Source organism: Papio anubis, chromosome 18, assembly GCF_008728515.1.
Source record: "Papio anubis isolate 15944 chromosome 18, Panubis1.0, whole genome shotgun sequence".
Lineage (NCBI taxonomy): Eukaryota > Metazoa > Chordata > Mammalia > Primates > Cercopithecidae > Papio > Papio anubis.
This window is the reverse complement of record NC_044993.1, coordinates 16,198,925-16,224,138: the sequence shown is the minus strand read 5'-3', so window position 1 is coordinate 16,224,138 and position 25,214 is coordinate 16,198,925. Positions and strand designations below refer to the sequence as shown.

At 60.0% G+C, this 25,214-nt stretch overlaps 1 protein-coding gene across 5 annotated transcripts in view; it reads left to right on the top strand.

Moving 5' to 3' along the window:
• VAC14 (VAC14 component of PIKFYVE complex) overlaps positions 1-24,041 on the top strand; it is a 116,464-nt gene extending 92,423 nt beyond the window's left edge. For 2 of the 5 annotated variants that reach the window (XM_031658109.1, XM_003917161.4), the window contains 5 exons: positions 12,348-12,522; positions 14,242-14,360; positions 15,885-15,964; positions 18,514-18,664; positions 23,395-24,041. In XM_031658109.1, coding sequence (XP_031513969.1) covers positions 12,348-12,522; positions 14,242-14,360; positions 15,885-15,964; positions 18,514-18,664; positions 23,395-23,557 — 688 coding nt within the window. In that variant the 3' untranslated portion in view covers positions 23,558-24,041. Of the gene's footprint in view, positions 1-12,347; positions 12,552-14,241; positions 14,361-15,884; positions 15,965-18,513; positions 18,665-23,394 lie in introns of all 5 variants that reach the window. The other 3 variants (XR_002519307.2, XM_021932155.2, XM_021932154.2) reach the window with 3 other exon arrangements.
• Positions 24,042-25,214: the final 1,173 nt, after the last annotated feature.

Genomic DNA, 25,214 nt, shown 5'->3' with positions numbered 1-25,214 from the left:
GAAGACACTGATGGGACAGGGGTTGGTGGCTCCCCACTGAGGGGTGTGGAACTGAAGCCATGCGCATGGCAACCAAGGCAGAGCACTCGAGGTGCCCTCAGAAACCAGAATGACAGCCCCTGGCCGGAACTCCTTCAGAGCGCAGAAGGTCCTTTGAAGGAAAGTTGCCACGGGAACATGAGATACTAGAGAATCACTGTAATCACCCAGGGCCCATGACCAGGAGGACAGCCCATCTGGTTAAATAATTTGGGGGAGGGAAATGTTGACATGGGGCTATGGCCACGGGAACACTGGGGCTGCAGGACCCAACTTGGCCACGTGGCTTTAAGGCCAGAGGGGCCGAGTGTGGTCCCTGCCGAGGCCTCCGTGTCTTAGTCCAGCACTGACGAGGCAGAAGGGGAGGCTCACCGTCTGTAAACTGTGGGAATACGCAGCAACAGGAGTGCTCCCTGGCCTGGAACAAAGGGACTAGTTTGGGAATCATTGCCTGAAATAAAGGAAAATGAACAGCTTGGTGATCAGAACACGGGCAAGGGGCGTCCCCAGACATTGTTGGGGCCGGAGTAGCTCTGGCCACCTCACTTGGGTCCCAGCACTGCTGTCACTCACCTGCCTCATTCCTCACAAGGCCCCTGTGGTTTGTAGGGGAAAATGGCAGAGACACAGGGATGCTGTCCCAAGACAGACTCAATCTCAGAGGACCCTGCGTGAGGTCACATGCCACAGGGTGAAGGGGTGTCTCTGCCCTGGGCATACAAGCTGCAGGGAATGGGTGGGAAAGGGAGCCAGCCGGGGAAGGGAGGTCTATGTCCCTTGCAGATGCCACAGAGCGTGGGAGCATGTTCATGGGAACATGAGCACCGGGTCAGAGACCCAAGTTCTGGCCCGTCTGTGGCCCTGGCTGTGTAGCCTGGGACCAGTCCTTGGCTTCAGTTCCTTCCTGTCCCATGTGGGTGACAGGGGCATGCAAGGGCAGGCAGGGCCAGGAAGCAGTGTGCCAGGCAGTGGCGGCCTCCTTATGGGCAGGGCTGGCCTCCACGGGGGCAGCTGAGCACATCCTCAGGAGGAAATCCTGCTTAGAGGGGTCAAGCCCAGAGGGCTTCAAAGGGAGAGAAAGGTTACATCTGCAGTTCTCCAGCAGAGCCCAGGAGGCCCCAGGGCAGGTAGGGTTCGGGGATGCCATTTCCCTGGCAGTATCAGCCAGGGAATGTATCAGCCAGTTCAGAGCACTAGCCTTGGCTACGTCTCCCTGGGCACCAGGAATCTTTATATTAAAATCACCCCAGCCTGGACCTGAGGCAGCAGCTGGCCGGGCTCCCACACTCAGGATCTGCTGCTCCCAGCTCGTTTCCGGGGACCTGCTGTCGGAGTCAGCCCCATGGACTTTCTCCCCCGGGTCTGAGTTTGGGTCCAGGCTGCAGAACTATGGCTGCAGTTTCGAGGCCCTGCTTCCCTCTCGTACCCTTGGAGACAAACCATTGCCCTAGTAGGGTAGAACTAAGTGCAGATCACAGGCCAACAGCATCCCAGCCAGGTGTGGTCAGTGCCATCTGCCCACAGAGGTGGTTCCAGGGGGAGAGTGGAGTAGAAGGAGCTGGCTACAGATATCCTGCCCCAGAGCCACAGGAAATTTCTGAAGAAACTTGCTCCAGTCCACACCAGAAGGCCCCAGTGATCTCTGCAGCTCAGGAGGTCCAAACTGTCTTCCCGGAAAAGTGTATCTAAGGCTCTGTGCCGTCTGGGCCCTGGAGCTTGTTAGGGAACAAGGGGGTGGGTGGGCAGCAGTGAGTACTTGGTGCTGGGGTCAGGGTGACCGAGGGGGACTTCGGCAAGGCGTCTCACGTGTGCCACGCTTGGCATTCTTTGCTAGAAAGGGCTCTGGGCTGAAATCACAAGTGGCCCATGCTGATAAGTTGAATGTACACGATGTTCCTAATGTACTGTCATTTGTGGCCAGGATTAGGAAGGAAATAGTGATTCCGGCTTGGAAGAAATCCCTGTGGCAGGAGAGGGCAGGAACCCAGCAGGGACCCAAGGGCTTGGGCACTTCTCAGCGCTTCTTGGAGTTGATTGTCATGGAGACAACAGGATTTACTTTAGTGACCAGTCCCTTTATTTTCACTTGCACTGAGGATTCAGCATGCAAGAAGGTCCCTGCGGCCGTGCCAAGGCTTCATGGCCTGAAGACGACATTCTCCAGGCAGGGGCCAGACCAGCCGCACTCCTGCCCCTACTCCCCGCACCCAGCTGTCTCCTCACCCCGGCCTTGCCCTCCTCACACCGCCTTTTTCTCCAACGCCAAGACACTATCTCAGCAGAGTCCCCATCGGTCCTCCCTGCAATCTCAGCTTCAGAGCCTCCAGCACAGGGTTACACGCCTGTCCCCAGCCCCTGCCATCTGACCTGCATCCGGCCGTATTCTGGGGTGTGTCTGTGGGATAGAAGGAGCAGCCTCTTTTCTGAGACACAAACGCAGACCTCATTGTGAGTCATATGCCTGCTGAGTCCCCTCACAGGGACTCCTTGCAGATTGTGAAATGCTTCCGCCAGAGCCAGACACCCCCCAAGAACCCTGATAACACAGTTCAAAACCCACCTGACTCTGAAGCCCCTTGGCCTGCAGTTCCGTGCGCATGCCCAGCCCCACAGCCAAAGTAACCCAGGCCACCTTGTCCCTTCCTGGAGGTTAATTTTCTGTCCTACAAGCATTCATCTCCCCGATTGCCTGTAGGGGCCCAGCCCTAGGCCTTGCGGTCTAAAGCCAAAAAGGAACCAGGGCTCAGGGAGGGCCGAGGGGCCAAGTACCACTTTAGGAAGGAAATCGGTGGGAACTAGCAGCGGCTGAGGCAGGAGACAGCGGAGGGCTGTCCTGGGAAAGAGCAGGGGGCTTGAGTACCTGTGAATGGACACGGGACAGGCTGGTCAGACTGAAAAGACACGTGGAAAATAAGGCCGAGGCAGGTGCGGTGGCTCACGCCTGTCATCCCAGCACTTTGGGAGGCCGAAGCGGTGGATCACCTGAGGTCAGGAGTTCAAGACCAGCCTGGCCAACATGGTGAAACCCCGTCTCTACTAAAAATAAAAAAATTAGCCAGGCCTGGTGACAGGCGCCTATAATCCCAGCTACTCAGAAGGCTGAGGCAGGAGAATCACTAGAACCCGGGAGGCAGAGGTTGCAGTGAGCCAAGATTGCGCCACTGCACTGGACGACAGAGCAAGACTCCATCTAAAAAAAGAAAAAGGGCCAAGCCAGTCCGATGGGCCAAGGTAGATGATGACCCTCATCCTGAGGAGAAGGCAGAGCCCCTCCCATGGCAGCAAGGGCCATCTGACTCCACCGTAGGCAGCGCGGAAAGCAGGAGTCAACTCAATCCCTAGAGCAAGCCCCAAACCTAGGGTGAGGGACCTGCTAATCCTGGGGGCTGAGGCCCCAGCTGCCTTTGTGAGACTGTTTGGTTTTCTGTGGCAGCACCCACCCAGATGAGACCTTCTCCGGAGGTCTCTAGATGAGCCCAGCACGGGTGTCTGGGACCTCCCAGAGCCCAATGGCGGCACCTCTTGCACAGAGGGACATATGGCTAAGAAGACTGAAGGCCTCTTCCTGTGCCCCTCCTCCCTCCATCCCCTTTCCAGCAGCTCCCAGCAAAACCCAGAAAAACAAGTCCTGCATCCTCCTCCTCCTCCCACCCCCACTCCCTGCAAGAAACTTTTAAGTGTACCAGACACATCGACTGCATTAAACACGATGAATTTTTAAGGCATGAGTTGGCAGGGTTACCATGGCTGCCTTTGCCCTGAGGGGCACACTGCCGAGGATTGATTGAAATAAATAAAACAGATTTACAGTTTTCATACTTGGAAGGAGAGAGTTGGAAGGGAAGAGAGCAGAAGGGGAGGGGCACGATGCAGTGAGATTCTGGAGCGTTCTGGACTCGAGATGGGAGGCCACTCCCTCCTCTCCCTATTCTAAGGTTATACTGACCCAAAAACTGCTTTCTCTTTAAATTCCTAAAGGATCCCAGCTGTGGGGCGGGAACAAGGCAGGGAGGAGGCCCGTTTCCGGTAGGAGTGGCCCGGCCTTCGCTGTAGTTTCTAGCCTTGGTATTAGGTTGCACCTCAGATTTATTGGCCGTGAGACTCCAGGTGTCTCCTAGGAAAGCACTGGGGTCCGTTGGCCTTGGACCACTGAAGGGGACGGATGTGGGCATCATCCAGCATCCAATATAGAAAAGAAACAAGGGCTGTCCAGGTGCAGTGGCTCACGCCTGTAATCCCAGCACTTTGGGAGGCCGAGGCAGGTGGATCACTTGAGGTCAGGAGTTCACGACCAGCCTGGCCAACATGTCTCTACTAAAAATACAAAAATTTGCCTGGTATCATGGCACATGCCTGTAATCCCAGCCACCAAGGCAAGAGAATCGCTTGAACCTGGGAGGCGGAGGTTGCAGTGAGCTGAGGTGGCGCCACTGCACTCCAGCCTGGGCGACAAAGCGAGACTCCGTCTCAAAAAAGAAAAGAAACAAGGGCTCTCCTGTCTGTGCATGGTCAGCCACAGGCAGCTGGGGATGGAAATGAAGGAAGGAGGCCTGGCCGCAGGGAGAAGAGAGGGGCCTCTGAGCCAGGATGCCCTGCCCTCGGCAGGCACCTGAAGCCTGTTGCCCTCAGCCCTAAGGCCGCTTGCAGAGAGACCAGTGGAGTCTACCCAGCCCACATTCTCAGAATCGGCATCCATCCCAGCCTCTGAGGGACCTTGAGGCAGGACTACCTGCCCAGTCACCCATGTGAGAACCCCATCACCATCCAGAGCTGCCAACAGCCTGCCAGGGAGCACAGCGATCACTGACCCCATGCCCCATGGCACCCCCCGACCAAAGAGCTGGGCTTGCAGGCAGGGTCCCCACTGGGCCAGTGGGGCTAGAGAATTGAACCCACTGGGGTGGGAGATGGGCGCCACCGGGGGGTCCTGGTGTAGACTAGAGAAGCAGAGGCATGAAGAACCCGGTGGGGTAGTTGCGGGGGGTGGATGGGCAATAGAAGGAGACCTCCCTGTATCTGTATCCAGTGAGGCCACTTGTGTGACCTAGTCTAACAGGAGGCACCGAGCAAAATCACCCACACTCTTGCCTCATGGGGCCACCAACAAGGCTCCATTGGGAAGGACGTCCCATGGATGGCACGCAAGAGTGGACAAGGTGGAGCATAGGAGAGAACTGAGGAGTGGGGGTACACCCACCCGCCTGGAACTTGCCAGCTGAGGCTGCTTCTGAGTCCTCCGTTCATCATGGGGAGGGCAGCGTTGCAGGGCCAGCGAGGGCTGGAGTAGAGACAGCAGCTGAGGGCATGCGAGGCGGGAGCAGGTACCCCCAGCCTCCACTCTCATCTCTCAGCCTTGCCATCTCTTTCTAGGGTTTGAGTCCAGGGTCTCTGCCCGCCGGGCCAGCTGTTTCCCATGCCGTTGGTGGCTTATTGTTTGGGACAGTGAAGAATGTCAGAGGCCCCTGGGAGGGGATGGTTGCTTCGGTCTCCATTTCCCCATGAGCTTCTCTTGAGTTCATCTGGTGTCCTGTCCACATCCCTGCCCTTGAGCCCCAGGTTGGCCCACGTGGGCAGAGGGGCAGGCTGCGTCCACCAAGGGCCCTGGAGGCCAGTGCTGGCAGGCTAGCTGGCAGAAGGGCATTCCTGGGCCCTCGGCCTCTCCTCCTCCCGGACTGAACACTCACCCTAAACACCCCCACCACGGGTCGGAAGCATCATCTGCTGCTGCCTTGGTCACCCTCTTAAAGAAGCCAGGCCCGAAGAAGGAGGGGTGGGGAGGGCAGAGGCTGCGCCCAGTGAGTGCATGGGTTCCCATCCCCAGCAGATGGCTCAGCATCCTAACAGTCACTGGGCAGGTGGGGGTGGGGGGGCGGCAGCAGCGTGCCCCTACTTGGTGACCAGAGCCAGAGGAGGGTCCCCAAAGGGAGCCAGCACAAATATCCTGAGCAAACAGCCGAGGGACCTGGGAAGGATCAGCCGACAGTGAGGATGGGGAGGTGTTTCTGGCCTTGGTCACTTTGGTGGTCCTGTTTTCAGAGGGTGCAAGGACATGAGGTCATGGAAATTTCATGTCTTCCCTGAAGCCACATGGCAGAGTCCAGCTTCCCCAGGGCGGAGCACGGTAGGGAGCCAGAATGTCACCTCCCCACAAGAAGACCCAAGCTCTGTCCTCTGCCCTCCTGGGCCTCACGTGCAGCATGGGGCCCTGCTCCAACAGATGCCTGACGAAGGAGCCATTCCCCAGCCCCTCCCGAGCAGGCTTCGGCTGTCCCTAGCCTCTAATGTGCCAGGCTCTGCCCTCCCCAGGCTCCCACGATGAGTCTGTCCTAAAAGGACCTGCTCCCTCTCTCCCACTGCGAGCTGGCCCTCCTCGCGCCCAGCTCTGGGCCCACAGGAACTAACCAGGTGGGGAGAGGCCACTGGCCACAGCCAGCTGGACCCTCGGACAGCAGTGTTTCCACAGCAACTCTTTTGCTGCTCTGCACACAGCCGCGGGCAGGAGGGGTGTTGAGGGGTAAAGCCCCCAGGAAGTCTTGTCCTCCAAACCAAGGCCTGACTTTGCCCAAATCAGTGACCTGTCTTATCCCTGGAGGACATACAGCATGTGGCCCCTGCCCCCAACCCAGGACAGGACAAAGAAGACAGCGCCAGGCTCTAGGCTCCCGTCTGCCCCGTCCATGCCTTTCTCCCACCGCCCCTTCTGCTACCATGAGGCAGGGCTCCTGCCAGCCTGGACCACGTGACCTTAGGGCGTGACTGGCCAGTCTAGAGCCACCCAGACACCTGCGGCACCTGCGAAGCCAGTTGACACCTTACTCCTCCTGCCCACCCTGGCCCAGGTTTCACCTGAAGCAGGGGCTATGCGTGGATGCCAGGTGGGGGTTTGAGAGAGCATCTCCCATGGAGGCCTGTGGCTGTCCAGGGCTGGCGCCTGATGTGTGCTGATGCTTGCCAGTGTTAGTGATGGGAGGGATAGTGACACAAAGGCTCACACCAGCCTGGCAGGTGTGGTGCAGTCACCTCCAGGCAGACGCTGCTCCAGAGCAGTGGAGAAGGCTGCAAGGGGATACAGAGCCATATCTCTCCTTACCTGGTCTCAGCATGAGCCTTAGCCTTGGCTTTGGAGGCTGTCCCAGAGGGAATATTCATGGGCAAGGCTGTGTGGTCTCAGTTCTTAAGGAAAAGTGACCGCCCCCTCTACTGGGCTCTGGGAAGTTCAGAGCAGGCCAAGGGCAGGTTGCTCCTCTGAGAGCTCCTGGTATGTGGCAGAGAAACCAAAGAGAAGCTGGTCCCACCCCCAGCACAAAACCAGACCTGGAAGGGGTAGCAGCTGTCCAGGCAGCAGCTGGCAGCCCAAGACAGGGAGGCAGAGCCCAGTCCACAGGGCCTCTGGGCTGTGTGTGAAGGGCACAACCAGTGACACAGCCCCTGCTGGGCCAAAAGCTCCATTGTCACTGAGAGAAGAGCCTTCCCTAAATGGCGTGTGTCCTTGCCTTCTGGCCACACCCCCCCTGCCTGTGCCTGAGTCACCGGGATACACCAGAGGCCCCCTTACTGACTCAACACACTCCCCTGTGGACCCCTGCCCTCCTCCAGCCCCACGGTGGGCCTCCAGGGTGGTACAAGAGGTCCCCTATGCCCTCCTAGACCCTGTTCAGGTTCCCTCCCACCCCAGGTCTCTGCCTTGTTCCCAAGCACATTCCAGGCCATTGTCTCATGACGAATAGCATTTTCATGCGGGTGTTGGAAAATATGGGCACATGTTTAATGCTTGCAAGCTGTGCTCCACTGTTGACGCTGTGCTTGGGAGCCAGGCAGGCAACTCAAGCTGGGCTGGGGCTCAGCAAAGAAGTGATGACGCAGCAGCCCTGCGAGGCAGCCATCTGCCAGGCCTCCGCCGGGCAGGGACAGCCCCTGGTGCCCACTCACAGCGGGCATGGGGAAGCAGAGTGGTGAGGAAGAACTCAGGTTCTGGAAGGCGATTCTTCTAGGTCTGACTCCTCTGTTCCTCCTCCTCTGGTCAGCTGTGGGTCCTCTCTGAACCCCCGATTCCTCTTCTTTGCAATGGGGGTGGCAACCCTGCCCAGGTTGTGTGAGGACTCAGCATGACACCACGAGTGGAGCTAGCTCAGAGCCCAGTGCCAGGTGCGTGGTAACTCCGAGGCCACCTGTCTGTACAGATCCCTGTGTGGACTGGGGACTGTAGTGGAAAATGGGCCCTCTTTCCTCCCTCCCCAGCTTCCTGACTCAAGGACCCACTTCTCACACCCTCCACCCTGAGCCTGGCCTCTAGTAAGGGCCCCGTGAGCTGGCCAACACTTCCGCTATTATTACCGTCTTCTTGAGGCTTTGCAACCGAGCGATCTGGGATCCTTCTCCCCAAACCTAGGGTGACCTGGGGTCGAGGCAGGATGCGGCCCCCACCTCCTCCGCAGCGGCAGGATGGGAGTCGCCCTCAGTGGAGGCCCCTCTGCTGCCAGCCCCAGAACAGCCTCTCCAGGCTCCTCCTCCTGGGGCAAGGGTGGCTGAGCGAGCGGCTGGAGCATGGCAGGGCCTCAGCACTGCTCTCTGTGGTGCCTACTCCCGGCCTCTCCTCTCCCTTTCCCTCTTGTGGTGCTTTAATTAGCGATACTCAGAGGGAGACATCTCGTGAGGAGGCTTGTGCTCCGGAGTCTCCTGGGATGAGCCGGCTTCCCAGGCCTCTTCAGCCAGCAAGAGAGTACAGGATCTAGGCCGGGCGCAGTGGCTCACGCCTGTAATCCCAGCACTTTGGGAGGCCCAGGCGGGCGGCTCACAAGGTCAGGAAATCGAGACCATCCTGGCGAACATGGTGAAACCCCGCCTCTACTAAAAATACAAAAGAATTAGCCAGGCGTGGTGGTGGGCGCCTGTAGTCCCAGCTACTCAGGAGGCTGAGGCAGGAGAATGGCGTGAACCTGGGAGGTGGAGCTTGCAGTGAGCCGAGATTGTGCCACTGCACTCCAGCCTGGGCGGCAGAGCAAGACTCCATCTCAAAAAAAAAAAAAAGAGAGAGAGAGTACAAGACCTGGGCAGGGCACGGCAGGGCAGCCAGGCCAGGGCTTGCCCTGAGGGGTGACAAGAGTAAAAATGTAACATCAGGCCGCCGTTTTCCACACACCGGTGTTTGCACAGCACAGAGGCCTGCCTGGGCATGAACGGAGAGGATGTGCTGGCCTGGGGGAGGGGGTGGGGGGTCATTGCACCTCCCATTCTGTCCAGGAGACCCTTGCTTCTTGGGGATAAGTGCCCTGAAAGAACCAGAACTTTCTCTTAGAAGGGTCTGGTAGGAGGGGCATACATTTCAGACTGAGGCTTCACCAGGACCTAAGGTTGCAGCCGAGGCCTCGATGTCTGGGAGGACCCTGCTACGTGCTGTTCCTGGCCGAGCCATCGGGCCAGGGCAGAGCAGGTGGAGCCTCTAGGGCCACGTGGGCTTGGCGAGGTCAGGAACTGAAAAACCTAAGAGGCTAGAACACCATCAGTGGAGGAGGGACAGAAGAGGGAGGCTGGAGAGGAACCAGTGAGAGGTGTGAGACCCTGTAGGCCGAGGTGAGGGGCAGGGTTTGTTTCAGATCCAGGAGGAAGCCGCTAGCAAATCCCAGCAGGGAGGGGCATGCTCTGGTGGGCATGCTTTAGGATTGTCCAGTTGGTGTGTGGAGGGTGGACTGTGGGGGCAGGAGAAGCAGCAGGAGGCAGATCCTGAGACATGGGGAGATGGACCAGGCAGGTGATACTGACAGCCCCCTAGGCATGGGGGCGGGTGTGGGGCAGGGTGGCCGTGTAGGATGTGCTCCCAGGGTAAGGCCCCCATACCTGCCAGTGGACCCAACAGAGGGACTGGGGGTCAGGATGACTCATGGTTTGGGCCTGAGCAGCTGGGTGGGCAATGCCACCATTTACTGAGATGAGGAGGGAGTGGCAAGTCCATGGGGACACCAAGGGTTGGTTGTAGCCCAGCGAGGTTTGAAATGCCTGCTAGGTGGCCAGGCAGGGCCTTCCACCAGGCAAGCAGCTGTTCCATCTAGAGCCCAGCGGGGGCTCAGGCTGGAGGGCATGTGTGGGAGTCACCGATGGGGACCACAGACCACCAGGAGGCGCAGCTTCTCCTCACCACTAGCCCCTCATCCATCCCTCCCTCCACACCCTCCTCAGCCTGCCCTCACGTGGGCGCCACCCTGCCCTCCGCTGCCACAGGTCCCGTCTGCCGGCCTGGATCCCTGGAGAGCGCTGCCTGGCAGCGGCTCAGCTGTTGGCCTCTGTCATGGAGACGGCACCAGCTGCCGGCGATGGGCACTTGTGACCATTTGTCAGAACGCCCCCCTTCCTCCTGTGCCTGCCCTTCTGGAACATTTCTGTACCACAGCCGTGGAGACAGGGCTCATGGAGGGGTTGCGGGACCGGGAGGGGCCGGGAAGCACTGTCTGGGCTCTACAGCGGGGCCGCCACCTCCTGGCCTTTGGCTTGAGGCTGCCTGGCTGGGCTTTCCCTCTGCGGCCAGCAGCTCCCCAGAGGAGCTGTGGCCCCTGTGGTACCATGTCCCACACACTGGCCTTCCATGGCTTGTTCCTCGTCTGCATTCCTCGTCCTCAGGCTGCCCTCTGAGAACTTCCCCCTGTTTCACAGATAGGTATTGCCCCTAATTAAAGTGGAGAAATTGTGCGGAGACATTGAGATCACACTGCTGGTAGTTGAGGACACCTGGCTGAGGCCTTCACCTGCCTCCTAACCCCGGGGGAGCCCCCGGCACGGCAGGGTCCTCGTGGCATGTGTGGGGAGATGAAGCGGCCCTCACTCGTGCGGCCACCACCCCCTCCCTGCGCCTCTTGTTTCTGTTTCTCGTGGTTTTTTGCCCAGGCCTGCAGGCTCCAGCCAGGGTAGGCTGGAACGGCCTGCCTACTGTTTGCGCTTTGTGGTCTGGCCTCTTTGTTACCAAATGCTCTGGGGTTCCTTTGGGGCTGGGGGTGGGGAGGAATCTTCTCCAGTCTGGCCCCAGAGCCATGGCTGGCGTTCAGGGGCATTCGGGAAGCTGGGCCCAGCTCATGCAGAGCAGAGGCTGAGTCCAGCGACCTGGGAGGAGATGGAGGTGTTTCAGGCCCCCCGCCAAGAAATGTGGCTCACCTCACTGAGCACCTGAGACCTCGGGGCCTCCAACGCCATGTGGGACCTGTGGTGGTGCTTCCCTGGAGACGGGACGCGGCGTCAGGCTCCAGAGCTCAGCCCTAGATGGGAGGTGGTGTGGGCAGGGGTGCCATGCTGCCGCCAGCCCAGCAGTCAGGAAGCACAGTGGTGCACACCACCCTCTCACCAGCCACCCCACTCCTGCCCCATCTTGCCTGCATCATGCTGTTTTGGGAAGCTCCCAAATCCCTGGGACTCCAGCTGGGAAGCATTGCCCAGGCGCCCTTCCCCTGCAGGCCAGGCCTCCGAGGGCACGTGGAAAAGCAGCGCGGATTCCTCCAAGCCTGTCCTCACCACCCACTTCTCACTGCTAGTGTCATCTGGCCCCGGGACCCTGGGGAATCTGCTTTCATCCTCTGGGTTCAGTTTTTTCCTTTTGTATAATGGGGAGGCTCCTCTCACAAAGTCCAATCCTTCGCACTGAATGACTCTTACTAGACAAGAGATGGGAAAGGGGTCATGGCCCAGGGACCAGCGAGCTAGGCTCTGGCCCTAAGTGACTCCGCGACCTTGGTCAAGTCACTTCACCAGAGTTTCACTATCCGTACAGTGAAGAAAAAACTCAGGGTCATAATGCTGATCCCACATGGATCTGTGCTCCAGGCCATGGGGTACAGCCCGAACAGCACAAATCCCTGACCTCGGGGGCTTCCAGGGGGAGGAGTGGGGCAGTAAACAGGTGACCAATGTGTGGAGAATTGGCCGGATGAAGATGAACTCTAGCAAGAGAAGAAAGCCCAGCGGGGGACAGCTGTGTCTTGGCCTGGGGTGGCGGGCATTGCCCAAGCGTGTGGGAGTTCAGGAAGGTGACGGGGTCCCAGGGACTATTTTGGAGGCCCAGCTGTTTCTCTTGTGCCCAGGGATTAGTATAGCGTGGGACACCCTGGCATGGCTAGGCCCAGGTAAGCAGTGCTGGGAAGCCTGGAGGCAGGTGCGGCGTTCCCCCCACCCTTCCCCGCCCCCCCACAACCACAGGCCTCAGAGTCATGGCTCCACACCGGCCTCAGGAAAGGGCAGATTTCCCCAGAACGCTGTAAAACCAAGAGGAGGCCTCCCAGGCTGAGACGCAGGTCGTCCTGCGCCCTGACCCCGCTCTGCCTGCTCTCCAGGCAGCTGTGCCTCCTGCTGAACGCGGAGAACATCTTCCACTCGATGGCAGATATCCTGCTGCGGGAGGAGGACCTCAAGTTCGCCTCGACCATGGTCCACGCCCTCAACACCATCCTGCTGACCTCCACGGAGCTCTTCCAGCTAAGGAACCAGCTGAAGGACCTGAAGACCCTGGTAGGCTGCGTCCGTGACTCCATCCTCAGGTGTGCTCCTGCATGCCGGGGGCACACCGTGTGTCAGCCCGCCCCTCGGCTGGCCCCAGGAGGCTGTCAGGGAGAAGATGGGGTTGAAATCGAGACCTCCCCTGGTCCATTGGGAAATAGGGATCCTGGGTGAGTGGCTGCACACAGCACTAACCACAGGTGTGTCATGTCACCGGCACTGAGGTCTCTGCCAGCAGAAGGGTCCATGTGTCCATCCTGACCCCCCAACAGCCCTGCCTTTTCCGTTGGTTGACACCCTAGTCCCACTCCAGGCACTGCCCCCTTGAAAACAGAGGCTCTGGCCGGGCGCGGTGGCTCAAGCCTGTAATCCCAGCACTTTGGGAGGCCGAGATGGGCGGATCACGAGGTCAGGAGATCGAGACCATCCTGGCTAACACGGTGAAACCCCGTCTCTACTAAAAATACAAAAAACTAGCCGGGCGAGGTGGCAGGCGCCTGTAGTCCCAGCTACTCGGGAGGCTGAGGCAGGAGAATGGCGTGAACGCGGGAGGCGGAGCTTGCAGTGAGCTGAGATCCGGCCACTGTACTCCAGCCTGGGCGGCAGAGCAAGACTCCGTCTCAAAAAAAAAAAAAAAAAAAAAAAAGAAAACAGAGGCTCTGCTGGCTGTGGGCCTACCCGCTGGTCAGTGCTACCCTCTCAGGGCCAGGCCTCTGGGTTATAACCATGCTGGCGAATCAGGGGTTAACTGCTCTTCTCGCCCTCCTTGGCCTGGCCCCTCTCTCCCACAGCTGGGCACATCTGGCTCCTAAGGCACCTGTCATAAGCCAGGGTGTCAAGTTTGCTGCCCATCCATCCCAGGCTCTGGATGAGGACGTGCCAACGACTGGTCCGAGAGAGCAGAAAAGACGCTCAGTCTCACTCCCCTATGACCAAGGAGAGATGCGGGTCCCAGGCCTCTCATGTGCTGGCTGAGGGTGGTGGCTGCAGAGGCCGTGCAGGGACAGGCGCTGTCCTGGAGGCAGGGACTCCAGGGGTTTCATTTCCCAGGCCCCCTGCCGGCTCAGACCCTGCTTGCACCCTCCCCAGGAGCCTCGGGGATATCCAGGCCCATGTCCGGGGGCATCTGGGGCCAAGTGGCTCTGCACGATCCAGGCCACAGCCCTGCCTCCCTCCTGTGGTTCCTTCCAGACATTCGCAGAGGCCTTAAGAATTTTCCTCCGGGGCAGGGGCTCCCCCAAGTGTGGGCTGGGTTCCTGGGTGGTTTCCAAGTGTTCGAGGTGGCCTGCAGAGGTGGGGAGGAGACGGCATTTAAGTGTGCTTCCTCCCTTCCCTGCCCACTCCCCCCCGTCGCCCTCCCAGCCCCATGGGGCTCCGGGACCACAGAGTTCTGGAGGGGGGCAGGGAGTAGGGGACAATTACTGTGATTTTGCCGAGGGCAGACATGCCAGCACAAAGGACAGCCACTCCCAGCCAGGCCCTCACAGCCACCACACAGCTCTGGGACTGGGAGGTAATGACAGGGTCTACGGAGGAGCTGTCAGCGTTTCCTTTGTGACGGCTCGTTCCCAGCCGGGATGCCTAACAGCCGGAGTGCTAAGCTGGCTCTGGCTGCCCCCGACCAAAGACCCCTGGGTCTTAGACCTGTGGCCCTTCCCTCAGGTCCCCACATGGACCAGGAGGGGGCAAGGAGCGGGGGTCTCCTCACGGCTCACACCTCTTCCCCCACAGGAGAGCCAGAACCTGTTCTGCTGCCTGTACCGCTCCTGGTGCCACAACCCAGTCACCACGGTGTCCCTCTGCTTCCTCACCCAGAACTACCGGCATGCCTATGACCTCATCCAGAAGTTGTATCCTTCCTCTCACTGTGGTTGGGGTTGGGCCACTGAGGGGCAAGAAGGGGTCGGCTGCCCCCTTTTCACCCAACAGGCGGGCCCAAGTGCCATGCTCCTTTCCCCACCCCTCCACTCAGCCTCAGGGCTTGTGACATCAGGGCCACCAGGACCCTGGGAGGGGAGGGATGTATTTGGGAGAGCGAGGTTGGCAGCAAAGAGGGGCTCCTGGAGGGGAGCTGGCCCGGGAGAAACCTTGTGGGTTGGGATTGGGACTGAGGAGGCCCAGCCCGGCGGGTGCCAGCAGGTGATGCTGGGCTATCTTGCTGGGGTAAGAGAGAACCGCAGCTCCTGCCCCTGGGAGAAGGTGGCTGCCCTCTGCTCATTGCAGTTCCTCCTGGGCCTGGTGTGGGGGTAGGGGAGAAGGCCCGGAGCTGGAAACATAGGTGGACGGCTGGGTGAGCCTGCAGGCTTCGGCCCAGGCCTGGGCCTTCGGGGACCACAGAGCTAGAGCCCAAGAGGCTTGAAGATGACACGCTGGGCAGAAGCAGGCTGGGCGGAGGCCTCGGAAGCAGGAGGCACCAATGCTCACCTCAGCACCGCGCTCCTCAAAAGGCATCCAGGGTTAGATGTTTTGTTTTTTTGAGACAGAGTCTCGCTTTGTCACCCAAGCTGGAGTGCAGTGGGGTGATCTTGGCCCACTGCAACCTCCGCCTCCCAGGTTTAAGTGGTTCTCCTGCCTCAGCCTCCCAAGTAGCTGGGATTACAGGCGTTCACCACCACGCCCAACTAATTTTTGTATTTTTAGTAGAGACAGGGTCTCACCAAGTTGGCCAGGCTGGTCTCAAACTCCTGACCTCAAGCCATCTGCCCACCTCGGCCTCCCAAAGTGCTGGGATTACAGGTGTGAGCTACCATGCCTGGCCAGATTTTTTTTAAAACACCAAGAAGCAAACTAGCCCCATCCGTGGGTGCCTGACATGTAAGCCAGGATTGGAGTGCTATTTAGAAGGCAACATGACCAGCCAGGAGTTGGGAGTCAGGAAGAAGAGGCCAGGAGGTACCTCAGTGGAGGGCTAGGTGTGGCCCTGCCTGACTCCCCACAGTGGGCCTGCTTACCTTCTACAACCTGGATTTGCTCCTCAGCCACTTCTGTGACCCAGAGACTGGCGGGCCACGGCCCAGCGCCGCAAGCCTACTGCAGCCCTGGCGAAGCCCTGCTGGCGGGAGAGGAGAGAACCCTTCCTACCCATCCCTCCCCCAGTGGGCTGCAGCGCTGTGATAAGAGCCTCTCCCAGCCCAGGAGGGTGCAGAGGAGGCAGCTGCTGGAGCGGAACCTGGAACTCCCGAACAGGGGGGTTCCATTTAGGACAGAAAGGCGAGGAGAGGAGAAGGGACTGGTGTCCTTTGTGCGCCAAATCGTGCTTCACCAGAACCAGGCTCTGTGCACAGGAAGCCAGGCGCAGGTGGGGAAGGCGTGTGGTGCTCTGAGCTGCGGCTGTGCTGGCCCAGCAGTCACACTTTCCTTGACTGCACACTCAGTGGGGACCTGGAGGTCACCGTGGACTTCCTTGCAGAGGTGGACAAGCTGGTGCAGCTGATCGAGTGTCCCATCTTCACATGTAAGAACCACCTCCCACCACGCCTCACACCATGAGCCCAAGGCTGGCCTGGAGTGGGGTGGGTGGAGCCAAGCTCCAGTTGGTCTCTTTTGGCTGGGGAGGGAGGAAGAGCAGTCACCCCAGGGAAGCTTCTGGATTGTTGAGTCCCAGCACTTTGGGAGGCTGAGGCTAGAGCATCTCTTAAGGGCAGGAGTTTGAGACCAGCCTGGCACCATAGTGAGATCTCATCTCTACAGAATTTTTTAAAAATTAGCCAGGCATGATAGTGCATGCCTGTAGTCACTGCTACTCAGAAGGCTGAGGTGGGAGGATCATTTGAGCCAAGGCCATGGAGACTGCAGTGATCTGTGACCGCACCACTGCACTCCAGCCTGGGTGACAGAGCGAGACCCTGTCTCAGAAAAATAAAAAAATAAAGACTGGGATGGTAGGCCTGCAAGGCCAGCCAGAGCAGGGCTGGGGCAGGTGGCATCAGAACCTGGGTACTGCCTGTATCCCTCAAGGTGAGTCTCATGGACATGAGCCAGCACTGACAGCAGAACCCCCTTGAAGGCTGATACCAGGCCCCTGGGCTGCCCAGCCACCCCTCCGAGCCTACTGCCTCTGCCCTGGCTCTCTGAAGTCGTGGGTCCCCCGGGTCCCTCTGCAGGTGCTCCTGTTGGCCCAAGAGCCATGCCTGCACCTCCCTGAAAGAAGAGTTGGCATTTGCTGGGAGCCAGTGGGCAGGAGCTGCCTGCTTAGTAACACTCAGGCTGAATGTGCAAAAGTGGCAGCTGGCTGGGGTGAGCACAGCTCTCGGCGCCTCGACATACACACTTTGAATGACGCTCGTGTATTTATAATGTGTAGAGAAGCCAGGCGGCCACCCTGCTGGTGCCCACTTTCCCTGCCAAGCTGACCACCCGGGCCTCTCATACTCTCTGGCAGCGTCTCTGACCCGCCCAGCCTGAGCCCTGGAGCCCAAATTGAATGCAGGGGCTAAAGAACACCCATTCCCATCCCCTCCTGAGCCCCCTTCAAAGGGCAGCCTCGTCAAGCAGCAGGGTGCCATGGGAACTGATGCCCTGGAGACAGAAGGGCAGGAGGGAGACCCTGCTCTCCGCAGAGTGCACTAAAGCCTGTCCCAAGTGTGCCCAGCCTGACATTTCACTTCCTCGAGGGCCTCCCAGGGACACAGGTGCCCACATGGCCACCTGAGGTCAGGTCCTAAAAAGACCCTGCTCCTGCTGTTGGTCTGTCCTGACTCATCTCTCCAGTTGTACATTCTTGGCATTCCAGAAGCATCCCTGGGATGACTGCCCTCCCTCCCTGACCCTGGAGGAACTCCAAGCACCTTCCCCTCAAGCCCAGAGCTTTGCTGGGGCAGGGTAACAGGAGAGATGCACCCTGGTCTCGCCCAACACCGTCCCAGCCCTGAGTCACCTGGATCCTAGAGGTGGCTGGTTTGGCCACAGGCAGTGCCCGCTTCCCCAAGGCCCAAAAGGAAGAAAGGACTGGAAACAGGCTCATGCTTCTGCTGGGCAGCCAGGCCTAGGACAGTGGTGGTGGGGGTCTCCTCTGGAGGGCACCAGGAGGCCTCCATTCCTCTGCTCCCTGCTCACCGACACCCTGGCCCTAAGGCCTGGTTGCTCAGGCTCCCTGCGTCAGCGGGACCCCCTGTGTGGCCGCTGCCGGGGTGACATAGCCCCTTTCCCAGGGCACATGGCACATCCTCCACAAACAATGCCTGGACTGGGCCTAGGGACATAAGAAAGTAGAAGCCAGTGATTCTCCTGGAGAGGCTCGCAGGAGAGAAGTGAGCCCATTTCCAATCCCGCCTCCCCTGTGCGCCTTGGGGAAGCTGGGACTGCCTTGTGGTGCAGCCAGCCATTAGCGGGCTCTGTGCTGCAGCTTGGGCTGGAATGAGTGCTGGACAGTCCCCCGGGTGTGTCTCTTTCCACCTGGCAGGGTGGTGGCAGGGCTGGCATGTGAGCCAGAGCCCCCAGAAGCACCTTCCAGACACTCTGGGGCTTTGGTGTGTGTTTCGCTACACACAAAAGTGTTTTTCCATCCTGCCCTCTCTTAAAGCTGTCCTAATCCACCGTCTTTCTCTCCAGCACACCCTATTTATAGCTCTCCCGTGCTGGCACGTGCGGAGCCGACTGGAGAATCTGTTACACTACGGGCCCCGAGCCCTCATATCACCAGGGAAGCAGCTGAGCAGGGGGCGGGGAACAGACCAGGCCCCACAGCGCATCTCGGGGTTGTTGGGCTGAGGTGACTGTTGGAAAGATCAGACAGGCAGGTGGGCAGGTAGAAAGGAAGATGAGATCATGGAAACTGCTAGGACACTCCTGGGGGAGGCGGGAGCAGCGCGACGGGCTGTGAAGGAGCCCCTGACTCGCTGGAAGCCACGGCCACCTGGCTGGGCCCACACAGCTGGGTCCTTGGGCTGTGGGTGTCATGGCACCAGGTCCCTGTGGTCCTGGCCAGTCGGAGGCAGGGAGTATGGGCTGGGCATGTCCCAGAGCAGTGCCAGGTCCCTGAACCCTGCCCTCTGCACACCCCAGATCTGCGCCTGCAGCTGCTGGACGTGAAGAACAACCCCTACCTGATCAAGGCCCTCTACGGCCTGCTCATGCTCCTGCCGCAGAGCAGCGCCTTCCAGCTGCTCTCACACCGGCTCCAGTGCGTGCCCAACCCCGAGCTGCTGCAGACCGAGTGAGTGCTGGCTGGGGACTGCTGCCCCCGCCCCGCCCCCGAGCAGGGACAGGTCCAGAGGAGCCTGGTGAGGAAGGGCCGTGCCGGGGGCTGCCGAGGCCTCCCTCACTTCAGCATCCTACCCCTTTTGTCACTGTGGCCACCATCCCCGCCCCCGCAGCCACTTGCCCCTTGGCCTTTTGTGTTCCACATCAGAGCACTGAGCGAGGGATTCTGGGAGCGTTCGCACGGTGGCCGGGAGTAGCAACACTTCCAGGCAATCAGGGTCCAGCTCAGTGACGCTATGCAAAATCTAAAAACTCTGAGAGCATCTGGAGTTACCCAGACAAAGGACCCTGAAGAGAAACTCCAGGCAGGGGAAGGAGTTCCTGCCCCAGCTTAGAGATGGGGGCCCCAGTGGCCATCGAGCAAGGGAGGAGCCTGTCCTGGGCACCTCCCAGGCCTCACATAGCCCCTCTCCACACCCTGTCTGTGGCAGAGGCTCAACCCTGGGTCACTGGGAGGCCGCATCATTGCTAGGACCTTCTCAGCCACCTCCTGGGTGGGGTGGGAGGCAGGAGTGCACTCAAGGCTCCCCTGCTCAGGTCCTGCCCATGGAAGGAAGAGGTCCTAGGCACCCCTCCACCGAGAAGATGCCCAACTTGGCAGCCTCTGGTCAGAGGGCTGCCGGCTCCCACCCTGAACCCATGGCTGGCCCCTACCCCAGAGTCTGTAGGGCCGTGTCTATATTTGGTAACCCTTGGAGGCTTTGCCTCATCCACAGGCATTTGGCATCCGAGATGGAAAATTTCACTTGTCAGGTCGCCATGGAAACCAGCAGAGCCACTGAGAAGATTTACGCTGAATGGAGCGCGCCCAGCTTGCATCAGATGCCCCTGTGTGTCTAGAATTCCCTCCCAGGCTGTTAGAGCCACTCAGCAGGCCTGGCGCCTTGCTCCAGCAAAGGGCCTCCGGTGCTGGCCCTTGCGATGGACACAGGCAGCCTTGAGACAGGCCTGTCCGGAGCCCCTATGCACTCCACACTGCTGGCTTTGGCTCCCACTGTCCCTCCCACCCAGACTGGCCCTCCGGTGACCGAGTGTGGTGCACCTGATCGGCTGTCTGCCCCAGACCAGCTGGAGAGGCTGAACCCCCAGAAAGTGTGGCCCCCACCAAGACAGGCTCCTGCCTTCCCTGCCCCGTTTCCCCAGAAGGCAGTGCCCTGCAGTGGCAGGACTAGGCCTTGAGCTGGCTACCACCCCAGCTGCTCGGGGTGCCGCCAGGTGGTCCCCAGGAGACAGTACCTGACGCAGTGTCCCCAGGGGAGCAGGGTCAGCCATGGAGCAGGGTGCGCATATGGGTTCCTGGGGCCAGAGTCCTGTCAGCTCCCAAGAGACTCCAAGAGAGGCCCAGAATCCACACCGGGCCTTGCTGGCCCAGCCTTTGCCTTGTCCCTTCCAACGCCCCATAGTGTTAGGGTCACCCTGGCAGGCACCCAGGAGGGGAAAGTGCAGCTGGAAACAGGGAGAAGGCAGGAAGGGCTGCTTCCCTGTGACCTCCAGTCTCCCTGTGGGAACCAGCCTGCCTTCCTGGGAGGCCTCCTGGCCAGGGAGCCAGCCCCGCCTCTCCCAGGGCTCTGCGTGCTGATCTCGTCTTGGGAGGGGAGTGGAGGCTCAGAGCAATCATACTCCTCAAACCAGGGTAGAACAAGTTTGCAGAGAGAAGCTGGGAAAATTAGGCTTTCCTTAGAATCTCCCACGGTCAGTCAGGCAAGTCGTGAGCCAAGGGGTTGAGGCCTCTGGGTAGAAGATTCTGAGGGTCAGTGCATGGTTTGCAGGCCTAGAGTAGGATCTGGTGTGAGCTCTGCCATGGATTTGCTGTGTGACCTCCAGCAAGCCCAGTGCCCTCTCTGGGCTCTTGGTTACTTGGTCAGTAAATGCACATTTGGACTAAATGGGTGTGTGAGGCACCCCCTAGCCTTCAATGCCCTGGGTCCCCAGTCTTTCTTTGCAAGAATCTAGGAAGAGATACCATAGATAGGGGCACAGGAGCAGTGGGCACGCCAGGGGCCTTCTGAACAGCTGGGGAAGGGGTCAGATTGCAGGGTGGGGCCTGGAAGACAGCTCACACCCTGGGAAGGGAGCTGTGGACAGTCCCAGCCCTGGGAGGGGCAGACAGCTGGCAGACAGGGTCGAGTTGCGGGGCAGGCCTTGGAGCCGGGAACAGCTGGGGGAGTTCGTACACTCCTCGCCCATGCCTGGTTCTCTGTGCTCCAGGCGCCATCAGGGCCCTGGGGGCCACAGCTCCCCCACCCGCTGGCTTCTGGGCCACTCCCCAGGGACTGTCTCCTCAGTGAGGCAGGAGGGAACCTCTAAGAAAAAGCTGGTGACAGGTGCATGGGTGGGATGGCAGGAGTGAGAGCCAGCCCTGAGTCCTAGACTCGCCGCACTGTGCTGCAGGCTGGCTGGCCTCAGCCTCGGTGCCCGAGGATGGTTATGAACCTACAGAGGACGTGCAGGGCCTGAAAACGGCCATCCGCGTTAGGTGGGGCAGGGAGAACTGGCCTGGCCTCTGTGCTCAGCAGCCCAGGCAGTGTCTCCCACTCTTGGGGACACAGCCCACCCTGCTCCCAAGACCTCAGGCCAGGAAGGGTCTGCCCATCACAGGGAGCAGGACTTCTTGCCACTCTAAGGGCCCAGGGCGCAGATGTGGCCCACTCTTCCCACCCCCGCCACCCCGATGCCCGTCTCCCCAGGTTTGCCATCCAGTGCTGAGAGCATCTCTCTGGAGCCCCTAAGCTCCCCTAACCTAAGGCCTTGGCTTGCCAGGAGTGTCGTGGGGAGCAACGCACAGACCCATGGGTGCCCAGCATCAGAAGACACACTTTAGGGTCACACTTGTGGCCTTGGCCTAAGTGGGTTAGAGGAGCGTCTGACCACACCCTGGACTTAGGGTTGCAGAAGCTCCGGGGTGTCCCTTGGCCTCCTCAGAAGTTCAGGCTGCTCTCTTGGAGCAGTGGCACCTGGGACCAGCGTTACTGTGCCTGGGAGGTCCCTTCCCAGGAGCAACCACAGCCTAGAACACTGCCCGCAGCCTGGCCCTCTAGAATGGGCCCCACCCGGCTGCTTTTGATCTTTGTTGAACTAACGTCAGCTGAACCCCGCTAGGGAGGCAGGAGCACCAGGCCCAGAAAAGCAGCAGCCGCAGCCGTAGACACGTCCAAGATGTTTTCCGGTGGTGCATCTTCAGCAGGGAGGCGGGAAGGGAACAGGTGTGGGCAGGCAGAGCTGAGCAGGGGTGCAGGAGGCCGCCTCCAGGCCCCAGATGGCATCTCAACTGTGGGAAGAGTCCCCCTGCCCCGGTCCTGCCCAGCAGGCTGGTGGGCCATCAGAGGCAACTGTCAGGCTCTGGCCGTCAGGCTGGACTGAACTCATGGCCAAGAGTTCATTTTGGGGGAGCTCCATTGTGTGTCCCCCAAAATGGCCTCCTTTATTTCCACCCTCAAGCTGCTGGGCCCCGGCTGGCCTCACGTTGAAGGGGCAGAACTGTAGCCACAGTGGCACCCGCCAGGTACCTAAGCTGAGGCTGGACACCAGGGAAAGCTCTTACACATCTTGTCAAAGCATCTTGGCAGCCACCCCAGGGCGCTCCTTAGGTAGCCCTCGCTTTGCAGACGAGGAAACAGTCACGTGCCCAAGTCACACCGTTAGGAAGCGGTGGAGTTATGGTTGGGTCCAGGTCTGTCTAGTTCCTGTGCTCTGCCACTGCCTGCACGCCACCCCGCCCCCACCCCACCAATTGGCATCTTTTCATGAACTTGAAGGGCCCCAAGATTCTCAGCTGAGCAGGCCACAGTCTTCCTGAGACCCCTTTCCAGGGCCGCCAGGCCTCAGGGCCTGGAAACAGATGCTTCCTAGCCCACACAGATCTCCTCCAAACCAGTGAGGCCAAAGGGAGGGAGTAGAACATTTCATGAGACACTGCTGGAGGGTGAGTAGGAATGGGACAGGAGCCCAAGGGGATCTCATCCCCAGGGGCAAGCTAAGCACTGGGCTTGACAAGGACAGCAAGGCTACCGCATTGCACGATTATAGGGAGCATCATGCACACTAGCTGTGCAGTGCACAACCTATGTTGCTGTACAGAGCAACTGGAGAGGGGGGCAGCAAAAGGAATGTAGGAGCTGACGGCATGTCCAGTGGTGAGACCGGCTTTCCTCCTCCCAGGGACAGTGAGTGACTGCAGGCCTCAGGGCCCCAACACTCAAAAACAAATGTCCTGCCAAGTGGAGGGCCCAGCAGAGGCTCTTCAGCAGTTCCCGTTCTCCCCAGTCGTAGCCCTGCCTCAGAGAAAGGGCCAAGCTGCCACCTCCCCCTTCTCCCCCGACCCTGTTCCAGGCCCCAGCTGGCTTCCTGGCTGGCTGCTAGCCCTGGCTTTCACCCCAAAGGGAGCCACTCGTAAACAGGAAATGCTTCCCAATGCAATGCCTGCTCTGGCCACCATCACCAGCCCACAGGCCGAGGGCAATAGCCAAGCAGCAGTGTTGGCTGTTCCCACCAACTGCGGAAGACGGGGATGTTCAGGGGCTTCCCAGCTCTGGGGCTGGCTGTGAGGGAAGAGTTGCCAGGCCTGAGATGCCCAGAGGCTGAGCCCAGCAGCCTGTGGCTCTGCCCCGACCCCACTGCCCTCCAGCAGTAGCCCCTCTGTGAGCAGATCCCCTGACACTGAGCGTTTCTGCTCCCTCTTCCCAGAGACAGTCTAAAGGCAGCCCCCAAGTCCCAGAAAGCCGACTCCCCTAGCATCGACTACGCAGAGCTGCTGCAGCACTTTGAGAAGGTCCAGAACAAGCACCTGGAAGTGCGGCACCAGCGGAGCGGGCGTGGGGACCACCTGGACCGGAGGGTCGTCCTCTGACAGGCCTGGCACAGAGGAGGGCCCACCGAGTGGTCCCATGAAGCACTCAGGGTTGTCACGCCCTCCTGAGGAGCTCAAGGACCTCCTCTCAGGACCAGGGCTGGGCCTGACTGCCAGCCCAGGGCGCTGTTGGGGCCGGAGGCTGCTCTGTCTGCCCAAGCTCCTCTCAGAGTCCAGCCCTCAGGCCTCCAGCGCTGTCAGCTGCACCCTAGCATTCACACAGAGCTGGCTGCCCACCCTGTGGGGGGCTACAGCCTCAGACACCACTCATCCTCTGGAATCAACCTCTTTCTAATGCCCTCTTGGAAAAAGAGCTTGCCTCTCCTCCAGCACACCAGAGCTCTGGCCTTGTGTGTATATGTATACATACGTGAACACATACCTGTGTGTGTGTGTGTACTTGTATGCACGTAGGCAGCAGCACAAAGATCTGAATGATGCACCCCACCCCCACCCCAATAAAGAAATAAGAGAAAATCCTCAACACGAGCCGGCCTGCTCCTTCCCAGCTGACATCTGCAGTTGCCTGGGGTCCTCACCCTCTGTCCTGGAGATTGGGGCTCATGATGGCCCCAAGGAGTACTGGCTGTCCCAGGGCCTGGTGCCTGCACTCACCTGAATGGAGTCATGGGCCTAGAGCCTAGGTCCCCACCTCTGGAACCCACACCCTCCTAGAGCGCACCACGCACCGCCTGCCCTGGAATCCTGAACCCTGAACCCTGCCTTCCCCAAGCCCCTCATCTGCCTTTCTCATCCTGACTCCCTGGGGCAATGGGAGTTCCCCACTGGGGAGATGGGAGCTGAGCCCCAGGAGTTCCTGGATGAAAGGGCAATGCACACTGCAGAACACTTTGCAGATCACTGCGCAAGGGGAGGAAAGGCCCAGAGCAGTCCAGGGAGGGGCAGGTGCCCCAACCACTGCTTCAGCTGAAAGAGCCCCTCCTCACCCGCAGGGGTACCACCTGTCCCCAGGCTTTGGGAACCCTGGGCTTGGTCTCCAAATGAGCTTGTAATTGGCTCCCTGCCGCCCATGGAGTAGGGGAAAAGGAGCTTATGCCTGTTCTTCCCCCCAGAGTGCGCCCCCCCCACCATCATGCTGCCCCCCAGGATGGGTTTCCCTGCCTGGAGTGTCCAGGACAGGCTGCACTTGACATTGCTACCCCATGCACGTGTGTGCATCACACCCACCGTGGACTCAGGCAACAGAGACCAAGGACAGCCCAGCTCTGCTCTGCTCGTCCGAAATGAGCCCCCACCCGCGAGGACGGAGGTTGTCCAGGGCCCAGGAGACCACCACTGCCCCCCAAAAGCCCAGCCTCGGGCACCCCATCTGGGTGGCATCGGCACCACTTGGAAAAGGAGCCAAGAAACTTGGAACGGTCCGAACTTAAGGAGGAAGGTCTGCATGCGATGAAACGTCTTAAGGCGGGCGGTCCCACGATACCCCGCGCCCTGTTCTGTGCAGTGTATCCCATTAAGCCCATACACCGACCAAATCCCGCCACTGTATTCACTGCCCGTCTTTAGAAGCGCGGGAAGGCCCCCGCCCCAGGCCAAAGGCCGGAAGGTATCGTGGAGCGCCTACCCAGGGGCTGAGAGCCACCCGTCCCGCTCCCGAGTGGGCAGGGCTGGCCCCGCCCCAGCGCCGCCCCCCGAC